The sequence below is a fragment of the Bufo gargarizans genome, chromosome 4, assembly GCF_014858855.1.
Source record: "Bufo gargarizans isolate SCDJY-AF-19 chromosome 4, ASM1485885v1, whole genome shotgun sequence".
NCBI classification, from domain to species: domain Eukaryota; kingdom Metazoa; phylum Chordata; class Amphibia; order Anura; family Bufonidae; genus Bufo; species Bufo gargarizans.
Window position 1 is genome coordinate 384,919,894 of NC_058083.1, and position 16,587 is coordinate 384,936,480.

Below are 16,587 nucleotides of genomic sequence, written 5' to 3' on the forward strand. Positions count from 1 at the left end.
TAATAGTGGACTTTTGGGATTTTATATGTAAAATTGCGAAAGGGGTGATTTATACTTAATATTTGTTGTTTTTTTTTTACTTTTTATTTAATAACTATTTCCCCCCTTCAGGGACTAGAACATGGGATCTTTTAATCCCTTGTCCTATTCACCCTAATAGAGATCTATTAGGGTGAATAGGACTTCACCAACTCCCTGCTGCCCTCTACACACAGCAGCAGGGAGCTTACCATTGCAGCCAGGGCTTCAGTAGCGTCCTGGCTGCCATGGTAACCGATCGGAGCCCCAGGATTACACTGCTGGGGCTCCGATCGGAACTGCCACTGCACCACCAATGAAAAGGGCAGAGGGGACCCTGTGGCCACTGCCACCAATGATTATAATACTGGGGGGGGGGAAGCGCACTGCGCCACCAATGACTTAAATACTGGGATGTGGGGGGGGGGGGGGGGGCGCACTGCACCCCAATGTTTTTAATGGTGTGGGGTACCCAATGAATATCGTTAACGTTTAATACAGATATAGGAGGTGTCACCCGGCCTCTATGACAGGGAGATGCGATCAGCAGCAGTTAGCCCCTCAGGTGCCTCAGCTGATCGCAGCTCCCAGTCATAGAGGTCGGGTGCCGGCTATGTGATTCTGCCGTCGGCACCCGCCTCCTGTATCTGTATTAAACGTTAATTATCTTCATTGGTGGCTCAGTGGCCACAGCCCCGCCCCTCTTTCGCCCCTCTCTCCTCTCATTGGTGGCAGCAGTGGCACAGAGGGGAGGGAGGGGCTGCTTCCTTCTTCCCTGTGCTGCTGAGGGAACAAGGCGCGCGCTGAGAGCAGCACATACCATGTTCTGTGATACTTGGCTGCGCTACTGCAAAAGGGAAATCCCGGTATAGAATCAATACCGGTACAAAAGAATCGGTTGGGTATCGACAATTCAGTACCCGGCGCAACCCTACAGTGGACTAACACCAACAGATGACATGGCTCCACAAAGCATCACTGACTGTGGAAACTTCAAACTGGACCTCAATCAACTTGGATTGCGTGCCTCTCCACTCTTCTGATTTCCAAATGAAAAGCAAAATCTGAAAACAGGACTTTGGACCTCTGAGTTACAGTCCAGTCCCTTTTCTCCTTAGCCCAGGTAAGACGCTTCTGATGTTGTCTTTGGGTCAAGAGTGTTTTGACACAAGGAATGCTACAGTTGTAGCCCATGTTCTAGATACGTCTGTGTGTGGTGGCTCTTGAAGCACTGACTCCAGCCGTAGTCCAATCCTTGTGAATCTCCCCCAAATTCTTGAATGGCCTTTTCTTGACAATCCTTTCAAAGTTGTGGTTATCCCTGTTTGTGCACCTTTTTCTACCACACTACTTCCTTCCCCTCAACTTTCCATTAATATGCTTGTATACAGCAATCTGAACAGCCAGCTACTTCAGCAGTGACTTTTGTGGCTTACCCTCCTTGTGGAGGGTGTCAAAGACTGTCTTCTGGACAACTCAACAGTCTTCCTCACGATCGTGTAGCCTACTGAACTGAAGCTGATTTGGGGAACCAGCTGGGCAAATCGGAGTGGCAACTGATTTGTGGACAGACCAGATAAACCTCTTACACCTTACTCATGCTCTTTGCCTACTTAGTCCATGGATGCCCTTCCATCTGCCTCTCTTACCCCTCTCCTAGAGATGTTTTGCATCGGGTGGGACTGCCCAAGGGCCTGACAACTGCAGATAAGGTCCATCGTTTCAAGATTCATTATGTATCAGAAGCTTAAAGGGAACCCGTCACCGGGATTTTGGGTATAGAACTAAGGACATAGGTTGCTAGATGGCCACTAACACATCCGCAATATCCAGTCCCCATAGCTCTGTGTGCTTTTATTGTGTGAAAAAAACGATTTGATACATATGCAAATTAACATTAAAGAGTCATATCTTACTTGTGTGACCAGAGAAGAGTCATATTTTCAAGCTCTGACTCATCTTAGGTTAATATGCATATGTATCAAATCTGTTTTTATACACACACAGAGCTATGGGGACTGGATATTGCAGATGTGCTAGAGGCCATCTAGCAACCCATGTTCTCAGCTCTGTACCCAAAATCCAGGTGACAGGTTCCCTTTAACCACCTCCCGACCGCCTAACGCAGATATGCGTCCGGGAGGTGGTTGCTTTACTCCTCCTGGACGCATATACGCGTCATCTCGCGAGACGCGAGATTTCCTGTGAACAGGCGCGCACGCTCACAGGAACGGAAGGTAAGCGAGTGGATCTCCAGCCTGCCAGCGGCGATCGCTCGCTGGCAGGCTGGAGATCCGAATTTTTTAACCCCTAACAGGTATATTAGACGCTGTTTTCATAACAGCGTCTAATATACCTCCTACCTGGTCCTCTGGTGGTCCCTTTTGTTAGGATCGAACACCAGAGGACACAGGTAGGTCAGTAAAGTCGCACCAAACACTACACTACACTACACCCCCCCCCGTCACTTATTAACCCTTTATGAACCCCTGATCACCCATGATCACCCCATATAAACTCCCTGATCACCCCCCTGTCATTGATCACCCCCCTGTAAGGCTCCGTTCAGACGTCTGTATGATTTTTACGGATCCACGGATACATGGATCGGATCCGCGAAACGCATACGGACGTCTGAATGGAGCCTTACAGGGGGGTGATCAATGACAGGCGGGTGATCACCCATATACACTCCCTGATCACCCCCTGTCATTGATCACCCCCCTGTCATTGATCACCCCCCTGTCATTGATCACCCCCCTGTAAGGCTCCATTCAGACGTCCGCATGATTTTTACGGATCCATGGATACATGGATCGGATCCGCAAAACACATGCGGACGTCTGAATGGAGCCTTACAGGGGGGTGATCAATGACAGGCGGGTGATCACCCATATACACTCCCTGATCACCCCCCTGTCATTGATCACCCCCCTGTAAGGCTCCAGTCAGACGTCCGCATGTGTTTTGTGGATCCGATCCATGGATCCGTAAAAATCATGCGGACATCTGAATGGAGCCTTACAGGGGGGGTGATCAGTGACAGGGGGGTGATCACCCTGATCACCCCCTGTCATTGATCACCCCCCTGTAAGGCTCCATTCAGACGTCCGCATGTGTTTTGTGGATCCGATCCATGTATCCATGCATCCGTAAAAATCATGCAGACGTCTGAATGGAGCCTTACAGGGGGGGTGATCAGTGACAGGGGGGTGATCAGGGAGTCTATATGGGTGATCACCCCCCTGTCATTGATCACCCCCCTGTAAGGCTCCATTCAGACGTCCGCATGTGTTTTGTGGATCCGATCCATGGATCCGTAAAAATCATGCGGACGTCTGAATGGAGCCTTACAGGGGGGGGTGATCAGTGACAGGGGGGTGATCAGGGAGTCTATATGGGTGATCACCCCCCTGTCATTGATCACCCCCCTGTAAGGCTCCATTCAGACGTCCGCATGTGTTTTGCGGATCCGATCCATGGATCCGTAAAAATTATACGGACGTCTGAATGGAGCCTTACCAGGGGGGTGATCAATGACAGGGGGGTGATCAGGGAGTCTATATGGGTGATCGCCCCTGTCATTGATCACCCCCCTGTCATTGATCACCCCCCCTGTAAGGCTCCATTCAGACATTTTTTTGGCCCAAGTTAGCGGAAATTTTTTGTTTGTTTTTGTTTTTTCTTACTAAGTCTCATATTCCACTAACTTGTGTCAAAAAATAAAATTTCACATGAACTCACCATACCCCTCACGGAATCCAAATGCGTAAACATTTTTAGACATTTATATTCCAGACTTCTTCTCACGCTTTAGGGCCCCTAAAAAGCCAGGGCAGTATAAATACCCCACATGTGACCCCATTTCGGAAAGAAGACACCCCAAGGTATTCCGTGAGGGGCATATTGAGTCCATGAAAGATTGAAATTTTTGTCCTAAGTTAGCGGAAAGTGAGACTTTGTGAGAAAAAAACTAAAAAAATCAATATCCGCTAACTTATGCAAAAAAAAAAAAAAAATGTCTAGGAACTCGCCAGGCCCCTCATTGAATACCTTGGGGTGTCTTCTTTCCAAAGTGGTGTCACATGTGGGGTATTTATACTGCCCTGGCTTTTTAGGGGCACGAAAGTGTGAGAAGAAGTCTGGGATCCAAATGTCTAAAAATGCCCTCCTAAAAGGAATTTGGGCCCCTTTGCGCATCTAGGCTGCAAAAAAGTGTCACACATGTGGTATCGCCGTACTCAGGAGAAGTTGGGGAATGTGTTTTGGGGTGTCATGTTACATATACCCATGCTGGGTGAGAGAAATATCTTGGCAAAAGACAACTTTTCCAATTTTTTTATACAAAGTTGGCATTTGACCAAGATATTTTTCTCACCCAGCATGGGTATATGTAAAATGACACCCCAAAACACATTCCCCAACTTCTCCTGAGTACGGCGATACCAGATGTGTGACACTTTTTTGCAGCCAAGGTGGGCAAAGGGGCACATATTCCAAAGTGCACCTTTCGGATTTCACCGGTCATTTTTTACACATTTTGATTGCAAAGTTCTTCTCACACATTTGGGCCCCTAAATTGCCAGGGCAGTATAACTACCCCACAAGTGACCCCATTTTGGAAAGAAGACAACCCAAGGTATTCCGTGAGGGGAATGGCGAGTTCCTAGAATATTTTATTTTTTGTCGCAAGTTAGTGGAATATGAGACTTTGTAAGAAAAAAATAAAAATAAAAAATCATCATCATTTTCCGCTAACTTGTGACAAAAAATAAAAAGTTCTATGAACTCACTATGCCCATCAGCGAATACATTAGGGTGTCTACTTTCCGAAATGGGGTCATTTGTGGGGTTTTTCTACTGTTTGGGCATTGTAGAACCTCAGGAATCATGACAGGTGCTCAGAAAGTCAGAGCTGCTTCAAAAAGCGGAAATTCACATTTTTGTACCATAGTTTGTAAACGCTATAACTTTTACCCAAACCATTTTTTTTTGCCCAAACATTTTTTTTTTTTATCAAAGACATGTAGAACTATAAAGTTAGCGAAAAATTTATATATGGATGTCGTTTTTTTTGCAAAATTTTACAGCTGAAAGTGAAAAATGTCATTTTTTTGCAAAAAAATCGTTACATTTCGATTAATAACAAAAAAAGTAAAAATGTCAGCAGCAATAAAATACCACCCAATGAAAGCTCTATTAGTGAGAAGAAAAGGAGGTAAAATTCATTTGGGTGGTAAGTTGCATGACCGAGCGATAAACGGTGAAAGTAGTGTAGTGCCGAAGTGTAAAAAGTGCTCTGGTCATGAAGGGGGTTTCAGCTAGCGGGGCTGAAGTGGTTAAAGACCAGTGTTGTAGTATAATAGGGCATACCTTTTATTATTGTGGTTTGCATTTTCTTCTTGCTTTGTAACTTGTTCTTAAAGGAAACGTGCCACCAAAAAGTTTATCTGCCAGTTAAAACCAGAAACCATCTCTTTATTTTCTGATTACAGATTTTGTAGATATATTTCCTGAACATTATTATGGGGGCGCCCATCTTGCCTGAGCTGTTCTTAACAGCATTTAGAAAGCATTTAAAATTGCTTTATGGCGGCCCATGGGCCATAGCCACAATGGTCAGGAGGGGACCTAATTGACTTCTATGGAAGAGTTTTCTGGGTATGCTCTGTGACCTGGGCAGAGGTCATTGTTAAAGTCTATCTATTCTTTCCTTGTACAATCACCATTCAATTGTGAACGGTCGATCCTGTCTTATCTGCCATTCTAATTCTGCCTGTAATGATATCACTAGGGGTGAGTGAATGGTGTTCGGATTGCTGTATCCAAACCTGATTCTTCTAAAAACTTTGTTAAGAATATCAGCTCTGTCCTACTGTAAAATGTATTGCCTCCGCGGAGGTCTTTCTAAAGTGTCAGCAAATATTGCAAGACTTACTTTGTCTCACCTCTATTACGTCACTTTGTTTATCTGCATAAATTACTGCACCAAAATACTAAGCCAAACTCTGCTTCTTATGACACATTTCCTTTAAAAACTTTTATAAAAATTAAGTTGGTTACATAAACGGGTACACAGACACATGCCTCTCTGAGTGAAAGCTCCTGCTTTTCTCTTTATTAGAATTGTGATTAAATTTAAAGGGGTTTCCTACAAGTAAACGGGAGCCATCCTCATGTGTGACCACCAATCCAAGCCACCCTCATGTGTGACCACCAATCCATTCACTTCTATGGGACTGTCAGATATAAAGCTGGGAGCCATCTCCATCAGTCCCAAAGAAGTGAATGGAGTGGAGGGCACGCAAGCATACCACTGCTCCTTACCCACTGGGACCACTGGCAGCTCCGTTCTTGGGGATCCCAGTGGGGTGGACCCCTGTCGATTAGAAACTTCCTCTTCCCTTATTTTTGGTTCTTCGTTTGTCCTTTTTCTTCATCGATTTCCCTTCCACTTCTCTGTGCGTCTCACATTTCATCTTGATCTCTCTTTTTCTTAGGATTTTCTTTTTGACAATTACTCTTAGTTCAGGGTCACACTGGCCACCAAGATACCAGGGAATCCCCCTGTGGGCCATGAATCTAACACACTAATGGGCCTCAATGGTCCAAACACCATTAGGAGCTGAGTTTGGAGTAATCTATTTGTCACTAGTCATATATAATGTCTATTAAATCTTACGGGTGATATGCCCATGTGCATCATGATGGCATTCAATTAAGGCTCCATTCACACGTCCGCAATTTTGTTCCGCATTTTGCGGAACGGAATTGCGGACCCATTCATTTCTATGGGGCAGCACATTGCGGGCAAGAACAGGCATATTCCATTAGTGCCGGCAATGTGCGGTCCGCAAAATGCGGAACGCACATTGCCGCTGTCTGTGTTTTGCGGATCCGCGAAACATATTGCGGAAGTGTGAATGGAGCCTAATTGTGGACATGACATCTTCTGTGTAGGTGGCTGGGAACTCTCAGAACTGTCTCTACTGGTGGTCCCAAGGAACTCCAATTCAACCCAAGTCAGGAACTACATTGAGTAGAACTGGAACAATATAATGAGACATCCATGAGGTCACAGGCAAGCAATTTGGCTCGAGTACCATAATGTTACACAGGAAGGAAAATGCAGCACAGCCAGCAAAGAAGTCTGTTTGAAAAGCATGCCACAAGTGTGAATGTGCACAATGATGTCATCACTATCATTTGCCAGGGCAGGGAGCATGGAGGCTGAGGGGCAGCGGGATTTGCGGAGACGACTCATATCAGGCACCAGATGTGATACATGCAATCCCTCAGTGGTTACTGAAGTTATTTGGTTAAGTTCTCCTGCTGCCTTCTACTTGCTTTTAAACTCAAAACTTTCAATATATATACACACATACATACACACACCGTCAGGTCCATAAATATTGGGACATCGACACAATTCTAACATTTTTGGCCACCACAATGGATTTGAAATGAAACGAACAAGATGTGCCTTAACTGCAGACCGTCAGCTTTAATTTGAGGGTATTTACATCCAAATCAGGTGAACGGTGTAGGAATTACAACAGTTTGCATATGTGCCTCCTCTCCATGGGGATGGGCAGAATTTTTTTGAAATCTGGAAAACACTTTAAGCTGCATAACTTTCCATTACATATGATTTACATAAACTGTACTCCAGGACTAGACACAATGCTCTTATTTGTTTTATTTTATTCATTTATATAGCACTTCCATATTCCACAGCACCGTACAAAGAGTGCCATCATGCACATAATACACCTCCATGCAATGGTGATGACTGTAGGTGCCCTGATTGTCAGAAGACAGCTCCGGTAACCACACTGTAACCAGCCATGATCAGGGCAGATTTTGATCTACCGGAATTAAATGGCAAAGGTCCCTATTGATTGACAGCAAGCAGAGATCCTGAAGACCACAAGGAATACATACAGAAAAGTGAAAAAATGTAACATAGCAGGCACACCCAGATCTGGATACAATTCTCAGAGTCACAAATGTTAAAATAATAAGACGATCGGCAGAGCAACATATTTTAACTGATATACAGTATATTTAAGTACATTTCATGATTGAATGTAATATGAACTTAGTAGTAACTGATATATATGAAAGAGTTAGATATTCGGACTGCCTAACAACTAATTATTGATCTGCTACCAATATTGGATGAACCTCTTGGTATATCTACTATGAGTTACTATAAAGGATCACAGAACTTGTATCTACTGTATCGGCTTCATCTATATCATTTAATGTTTTTGTGTCGTTAAAAGATAAATCGACAGTATCCCCCATAACAGTGACCTCTACAGCACCCTGCCCCTTTAACAGTGAACTCCACAGTACCCCACCCCTTAAGGCCTCTTGCACACAAACGTATTTTCATTCCGTGTCCGTTCCGTTTCATTCTCAGTGTGCATTCCGTTTCGCTAAAAGACAGAACTTGTCCTATTCTTGTCCGCATTACGGACAAGGATAGTACTGTTCTATTAGGGGCCAGCTGTAAAATACGGAATGCACACGGATGTCATCTGTATTTTTTGTGGACTGCAAAATACATACGGTCGTGTGCAAGGGGCCTAACACTGCCGCCCCCCCCCCCCACAGTGCCCCACCACTTTAAAATGGGACCTCCACAGTAGGCCATCCCTTTAACTTTGACCTTCACAGCAGCCCGCCCCTTTAACAGCGAGTTTCACAGTACCCCACTCCCTTGACAGTGACCTCCTCAGGGGCTGCCCCCTTTACAGTGACCTCCTCAGGGGCTGCCCCCTTTACAGTGACCTAACAGTACCCTGCTGGCTTAACAGTGACCTCCACAGCAGTTGCCCCTTTAATAGTGGCCCCTGCCCACTTAACAGTAACATCCACAGTGAACGACTCTTTAACAGTGACCGCCACAGTGCCCTGCCCCTTTAATGCTAGGGCTAACAATTTTTATAATGATGGGCTATGGTGGAGACTAAGGACCTTCTATTGGCTGATAATGGACATGTGACCGTGTGTATGGCAGTTGGGCTATATATATATAGATAGATAGATAGATAGATAGATAAGAGAGAGAGAGAGAGAGAGAGAGAACACAGCGTATTTTATAATAGCAAGGGCCCTGCTGTGATATTAGTGTATTGTTTAGTAAATAATTTATTCTGAGGATTTTATCCAGATTTGGGTGTGCCTACTATGTTCCATTTTTTTTCTTTTGCATTCGTTAGACCTGGAACAAGTCTATTAGCAGTGCACCCCTATCAGCATATCACATATCAGCAATAAACGGCGAGCCACTGACTCTTTTTTTCCCCAAAATTCAAACGTGCTTTTTGATACGAGGCTGAGCTGGAAGTCCCTGGGTCACAGGTCAAGTCCCCAAGATAAGAATGCAGAATCAGTACATTTGTCGCCTCTAAATAAATAAGATCAGATAGTGAAGTGAAATGGAAGAGTGCTCCTCATGTGCCCGTTCTTCTGTACCGGGGCCCGCAGATGCCCTCCAACTCTATTCCTGTATGTAGACAGCTTCAGAGTACCTATGACGACAGAAACAGATCTGTAGACACACGCTTCAAAGCTAGTTTTTACTGTACACGTGGCACTAGGAGGGGTGAGGATGAGCTCCGCTCCTTGTGCGTTTTATAGAACATGACTGAATCCTCCTAATCTTTTTTGGTGTAGCCACTGGTACTCTGAAACTATACTCCAATCATGGCGCAAAAGAACAGGCTCACTTTCATTTCTGATCTTAGTGGGCTCTTTGAGGGAGAATGTTACACTGGTGGTCCCTTTTCTAAGGCACGGGGAGCCCGGGCCTATCCTCAGGATACTTTGTCAATATTAGATCGATGGGGTTTACCACCCTCCACCCCCACTGTCAGCTGCAGCACCAGACCTTACGCTATCCTTGTCCGTAATGTGGACAATAATAACATGTTCTATTTTTTTGCAGAACACCAGTATTAGGGAACAGAACGGGTTCTGCACAGGACCTTCATCTATTATCCAGAATGGAGAGCCTCTAAAAAGTGTGCCCTTTGTTCTGGACAGTCTTTTTTTTTTATCCAGACATCCCATTCATTTCACATGGCACTGTCTACTTGTCTCCTAGAATGTCAATGCTGATGCTTTCCCCCACAGATTACAGTTGATCATTGAGGGTCCCAGATTAACTCTCATCATCACTGAGGAACTCTCCCAACAAATGTGGGTTGTCCTAAGGGTATTCCCAACATTTATGGAATATACATTATAGGGGACATTCACAGGGCTTGATTTACCCTGTGCAGCCGGAGAATGCGCCTAATTTATGCCAAGGCCCAGGCCTCGTCATAGATTTTGCCCACCCACATGTGCCAGGCTAAAATCTGCAGGAGCCTCCTAGCTGTTATACAGGTCTTCATTTAGATCAGACAATTAGTGCGATTGAAGATAAATGTGCGGGGCTCGCTTGCCCCAGTCCCTCCTCATCGTTTTCGGAAAGTGGCGAGGACTGTGTAAAAACGACACTTGCAAAAAAGATTGTCGCAGTGGCGGTTCGAAAGACAGGGTTTGCGATTTTTTTTTTGTGCCAGAAAATGAGTGTGTGTGTGTGTGGGGAATGATAAATTACCCTCTATGTGACACCAACACTGGGACGTGTGCCTACCCGGTGAGGCAGGTGAAGAATGAACAGATTGGAGGCTGTGCACCTGCAAAGCTGTCTTCACTCACTTCTATGGGAATTAGGGCCCATTCACACGTCCGCAGTTCTGGGTCCGCATCAGTTCAGCAATTTTGCTGAATGGTTGTGGAGTCAATTTTTCAACAGTGCAGCCAAAGACAGCACACTGTGCATGTAGTTCTGTTCCACGGCCCCGCAAAAAAGATAGAGCATGTCATATTATTGCGGACAAGAATATGCATTTCTATCATAGGGCCAGCCATGTGCTGTCCGCAAAATGAGGAACACACACGGCCGGTATCCGCGTTTTGCGGATCCACAATTTGCCGACCACAAAACACTTACAGACGTGTTATTGGACCCTTACAGAAACAGTCATGTATGTGTGTTCTACTGTTTCCATGTCTCCCATAGATCTGAATGAAGAAATCCACAGCCATGCATGGCCACCTCTCCATGCACTCTGCACCCTGATTCAGTGGCAACCTCACCTGGAGGGACGGGGGACCCCTGTTCTTCAAATAGGTATGTACTGAGATATCTCCCTTTAAATAGTTCTGACTTTAGTTCTTGGTTTCTTGGAGAAAGTATGAATTAAAAACAGCTTAAAGCAGGCATCTTAAATCAAAGACTTCAGCAGAATAATGCTGGCAGGTAGAATAAGCTCTTTATGGCTAATCTCAGCTCAGGAAATAAGGAGATTACACGTGAGGCATTGTACACATAGCATATGTCTAGGGAACCACTGCATGTTCAGCTTCCATATATTGCTTTTTAATATTAGTAATAGGAGGCTAAGGCTACTTTCACACTGGCGTTTTGGCTTTCCAGTGCTCCAGACTAAAAAAAAAACCTAGTAGCCATTGGCTCCTGAACTGAAAAATTTAGGAGCCAAATCAAATTTTTAGTCGCCAAATCTAAACCGAATCAAAATTTTGGTATCGTGACAACGCTACGCCGATCAGATCGGCGTAGGGTTGTTTTGATACCAGAATTTTGATTCGCTTTCGTCACCATAAAAGAGTATTGTGATACTCAATACCGTGCAAAAAAAAAAAAAAGGCGCGTGCAGTTCGCATTTTATGAAACTTTCGGCCCATAATAGAACAGTCCTATCCTATTTTTTGGGGTGACAAGGTGACAAGAAAATGGCGAATGCTCACCGCATAGGAGATAATTTTTAATAATTTAATAGTTCGGACAGCGCTATGTAATATGTTTATTTATTTATTGTTTATATATTTTATATGTAAAATTGGGAAAGGGGGGATTTAAAACTTAATATTTTAGGGTATTTTCACACTAGCATTTTTCTTTTCCAGCATAGAGTTCTGTCCTAGGGGCTCTATACCAGAAAAGAACCGATCAGGTATATCACCATGCATTCTGAATGGAGAGCAATCCGTTCAGGATGCATCAGGATGTCTTCAGTTCAGTCTTTTTGACTGATCAGGCAAAAGATAAAACCGCAGCATGCTACGGTTTTATCTCCAACGAAAAAAAACTGAAGATTTGCCTGAATGCCGGATCCAGCATTTTTCCCCATAGGAATGTATTAGTGCCAGATCTGGCATTCAAAATACCGGAATGCACCCGCACTAAATCCGGACCCATTCACACATCACTTGTGCGTTGCATGAAAATCGCAGCATGCTCTATGTTGTGCGTTTTTCACGCAACGCAGGCCCCATAGAAGTTAATGGGGCTGCGTGAAAATTGCAAGCAAGTGCAGATGCGGTGTGATTTTCACGCATAGTTGCTAGGATGAAAGTCTATTCACTGTATTATTTTCCCTTATAACATGGTTATAAGGGAAAATAATAACATTCTTTATTACAGAATGCATAGTAGAAGGTCAATATAATAAACATTGGTGGCGCAATGCACCCCCCCCCAACACCCCAGTATAAGGCTACTTTCACACCTGCGTACGATCGGATCCGTTCTGAACGGATCCGCTCATATTAATGCAGACGGTGGCTCCGTTCAGAACGGATCTGTCTGCATTATAACTTAGAAACATTTTCTAAGTCTGAAAGTAGCCTGAGCGGATCCGTTCAGACTTTACATTGAAAGTCAATGGGGGACGGATCCGCTTGAAGATTGAGCCATATGGTGTCATCTTCAAGCGGATCCGTCCCCATCGTCTTACATTGTAAGTCGGAACGGATCCGCTCGCCTCCGCTCGCCTCACTGAGCGGAGCGGAAGCTGAGCGCTGGCAGGCGGATGCATTCTCAGTGGATCCGCCTCCACTGAGAATGCATTAGGGCCAGACGGCTGCGTTCAGGGCCACTCGTGAGCCCCTTCAAACGGAGCTCACGAGCGGACACCTGAACGCAGGTGTGAACGGAGCCTAATAAACATTGGTGGCACAGTGCGCCCCCCCAACACCCCAGTATAATAAACATTGGTGGCACAGTGCGCCCCCCCCCCAACACCCCAGTATAATAAACATTGGTGGCGCAGTGTGTCCCCCCTCAATATAATAAACATTGGTGGCGCAGTGGGCAGTGCCAATGAGGGTTAAAAAAAAATATATATATATATATATATATATATATATATATATATATATATATATATATATATATATATATATATATTAACTCACCTCCTCCAATTGATAGTCTCCTGTTCTTTCTTCAGGACCTGTCAAAGGACCTGTGGTGACATCACTGTGCTCATCACATGATCCATCACCATGGTAATGGACCATGTGATGAGCTCAGTGACGTCACCACAGGTCCTGAAGAAAGAACAGGAGACCGGCAGCTACGCGATCAACTGGAGGAGGCGAGTTCATTTTTTTAATTATTTTTTAACCCTCATTGGCACTTCCCACTGAGCCACCAATGTTTCTTATACTGGGGCGTTAGGGGGGGGGGGGGGGGGCCGCACTGTGCCACCAATGTTTCTTATACAAATACAGGAGGCGGGTGCTGGAATCAAATAGCCGGCACCCGACCTTTGTGACAGGGAGCTGCAATTAGCAGCAGTTATCCCCTCAGGTATCACACCTGAAGGGTTAACTCAACTGCAGCTGATCGCAGCTCCCTGTCACAAAGGTCGGGTGCTGGCTATTTGATTCCGGCACCCGCCTCCTGTATTTGTATTACAGGTCAGTTATCTTCATTGGTGGCGCAGTGGCCACAGCCCCTCCCCTCCTCTCTTCTGTTCTTATTGGCGGAGGCGGCGGCAGCAGCACAGGGGGGAGGGAGAGACTCCTTCTCCACTGCGCTGCTGAGAAGAACATCGGCGGCGGCAGGGCAGAAAACTATCATCTCCTGTGCCCCGTTGCTGTATTCAACGGCAGAGCTGCGGCGGCAAATGGCGACAAAACTAAAAAAGACTTGTCGCCATTTGTAAATTCTAAGTCGCATTGGTCCCATTTTGGTCGCCATCTGGAGCCCTGCTTTCCGTTTCTGAGATCCATTATGGGCTCTCACAAGCAGTCCAAAACAGATCAGTTTTGCCCTAATGCATTCTGAATGGAAAAGTATCCGCTCAGGATGCCTCAGTTTGCCTCCGTTCAGTCACTATTCCGCTCTTGAGGCGGACACCAAAATGCTGCCTGCTGCGTTTTTCTGTCCGCCATGTGGTGTAGAGCAAGACGGGTCCATACAATGTAAGTCAATAGGGACGGATCCGATTTCTCTGACACAATAGAAAACGGATCCGTCCCCCATTGACTTCCAATGGTATTCATGACAGATCCGCAAAAAACGCTAGTGTGAAAGTGAAAATATCATTATATTGTAGTAAGTAAAGCTATGTTTGGGCGATTACTTAGCAATGAGTTACAGTGCCAGGGGGTACACTGGCTGAGGCAGCATACAGATATCCACCCCCAGAACGGTCATTATGTCAGCTCCTGTGACATACCGTATTTCCATAATGAGCTATATGGTATTAAAGAGGTATGTAACAAATGTATGATGCCCTGGAACCTGCACCCATCTCCAAAATGTGTGTCTGCCAACCTGCAACCCACCTTGTTGGGGCAGCCTCAGGCCCCCGCATCCAGTATTTGGAATAAACTGTATATCCAGATTTTATGGTTCCCATACGAGTTAACCCGGACTGTTAAAATGTTCTAGATATTGTGCTGCACATAGTAACTGGCCAGCCCTGTTTTAATCTGTATATGCACATTGTATGGACAGGGCAGACTGGGAACCTAAAGCGGCCCTGGAAAAAATACTAAAAGTGGCCCCATTTTGTAGTCGGGTCCAAATTGATGGGAGGCAGGGCCAGCAATAGTATATTGTGACACATTATAACCACCCCGACAGAGCCAAATACCACAATTAATCACAAAATACTGCAGCCAGCAGCACAAAACACATACCCAAAAACTTCCACTGGCCGGCTGTAAAGAGGGCCCAGGCGGCCCCCTGGGCATCAGCCCACCAAAAAATTTCGCTGTAAGGTCTATGGCCAATCTGCCCCTGGTAACTGACCAGCACTGCTTTAATCTATATATCCAGATTGTATGGATTTTACAGTAACCACCAGCACTGCTCTAATCTGTATATCCAGATTGTATGGATCACATAGTGAGGCCTCATGCACATGACCGTATGTATTTTGCGGTCCGCAAAAAATATGGATGATGTCCGTGTGCATTCTGTATTTTGTGGAACAGAGCAGCTGGCCCCTGATAGAACAGTGCTATCCTTGTCCATAATGCAGACAATAATAGGACATGTTCTATTTTTTGGTGGAACGGAAATACGGACATACGGAAGCAGAATGCACACGGAGTAACTTCCTTTTTTTTTTTGGGCGGACCTATTGAAATGAATGGTTCCATATATGGTCCACAAAAGAAACGCATCGGACACAGAAAGAATATACGTTCGTGTGCATGAGCCCTAGCTGACCAGCACTGCTGTAATCTGTATATCCAGATTGAACGAACCTCATAGACCTGGCCAGTACTTCCATAATCTGTATACACTGATATGCCAGTATGAACAGTAGAAAAGGACATGTTGTTTGTGGTCATGTTTGATTTGGGGTCTTCCACACTTACCCTCCTTCACTTTCTGCTTCCTCAGAACTAGGGTATTCACCTGACGTCTTTGTGGTCTCGCTTTTCTTTCTTTTAAGGCTCCTGTGCTGGGGGCTGACTTTCCTCCCATCATTCTTGCCTCTTAGCTCATCCTTAATTTGCTCTTCTAATTTAGGAATGGTTTCTTTTAAAAATTTAACTTCCTCCTTGAGTTCCTCAACACTTTTCAACAGGCTCCCAAGTTTCTCCAGTATTTGCAGTTGACGACCCTGAAGAACCACGACAGCACCTTGGCCTTGGTTGTCCTGAACTTGGTTCTCCGTAGCAGATGACCAGTTCTCAGGCAAGCCGAGAAAGTAGCCATGTTTTCCATATCTTCTCCAGCACAGCAAGGCGATGCTAACTCCAGCAGCTCCTGTAAGGACTCCTAGAAGCAAGCTCCTGTTCTCCGAGTGAACGTTCCTCATATTAACACAGCACGAGCTGAACCAACACTGCTGATATTCTGTAATGACTGATCGGCAGGCAGCTGAGGATGACAAAGTTCAAATTGGAAGGCTACATTCTTCCTTTGCTAGATTATTTACCCAGATTTCTACGATAACGTTCTCCTGGTGAAGGCTGCCATCAAGAACGCAATGGTCGTAGAATGACCATGAGTCCCAGTTTTACTAAACACATCTCACTCTTCAAAGGTTCAAAGTCACCGTCAATGATTTCTGTAAGCCTGCCAAAGAGAAGAGTTGTTGAGTAACAAGGGAAAGATTATCAAGCAGACACAGAAGGCAATGACAAATATACAACATATGTATATCGTAAACCCGTTATTTGTGGAATATAGCGGAAAATGTCCTGTGGCTAATTACTAAGCATGGAGAATCTGAT

The 16,587-nt window shown here is 45.1% G+C and overlaps 1 protein-coding gene across 2 annotated transcripts in view; it reads right to left on the reverse strand.

Annotated features, from left to right (window-relative positions):
- RMDN2 (regulator of microtubule dynamics 2) overlaps positions 1-16,587 on the reverse strand; it is a 125,503-nt gene that overhangs the window by 99,692 nt on the left and 9,224 nt on the right. For both annotated transcript variants that reach the window (XM_044291670.1, XM_044291669.1), the window contains exon 2: positions 15,724-16,429. In XM_044291670.1, the coding sequence (XP_044147605.1) occupies positions 15,724-16,169 (446 nt within the window). In that variant the 5' untranslated portion in view covers positions 16,170-16,429. The remainder of the gene's footprint in view (positions 1-15,723; positions 16,430-16,587) is intronic.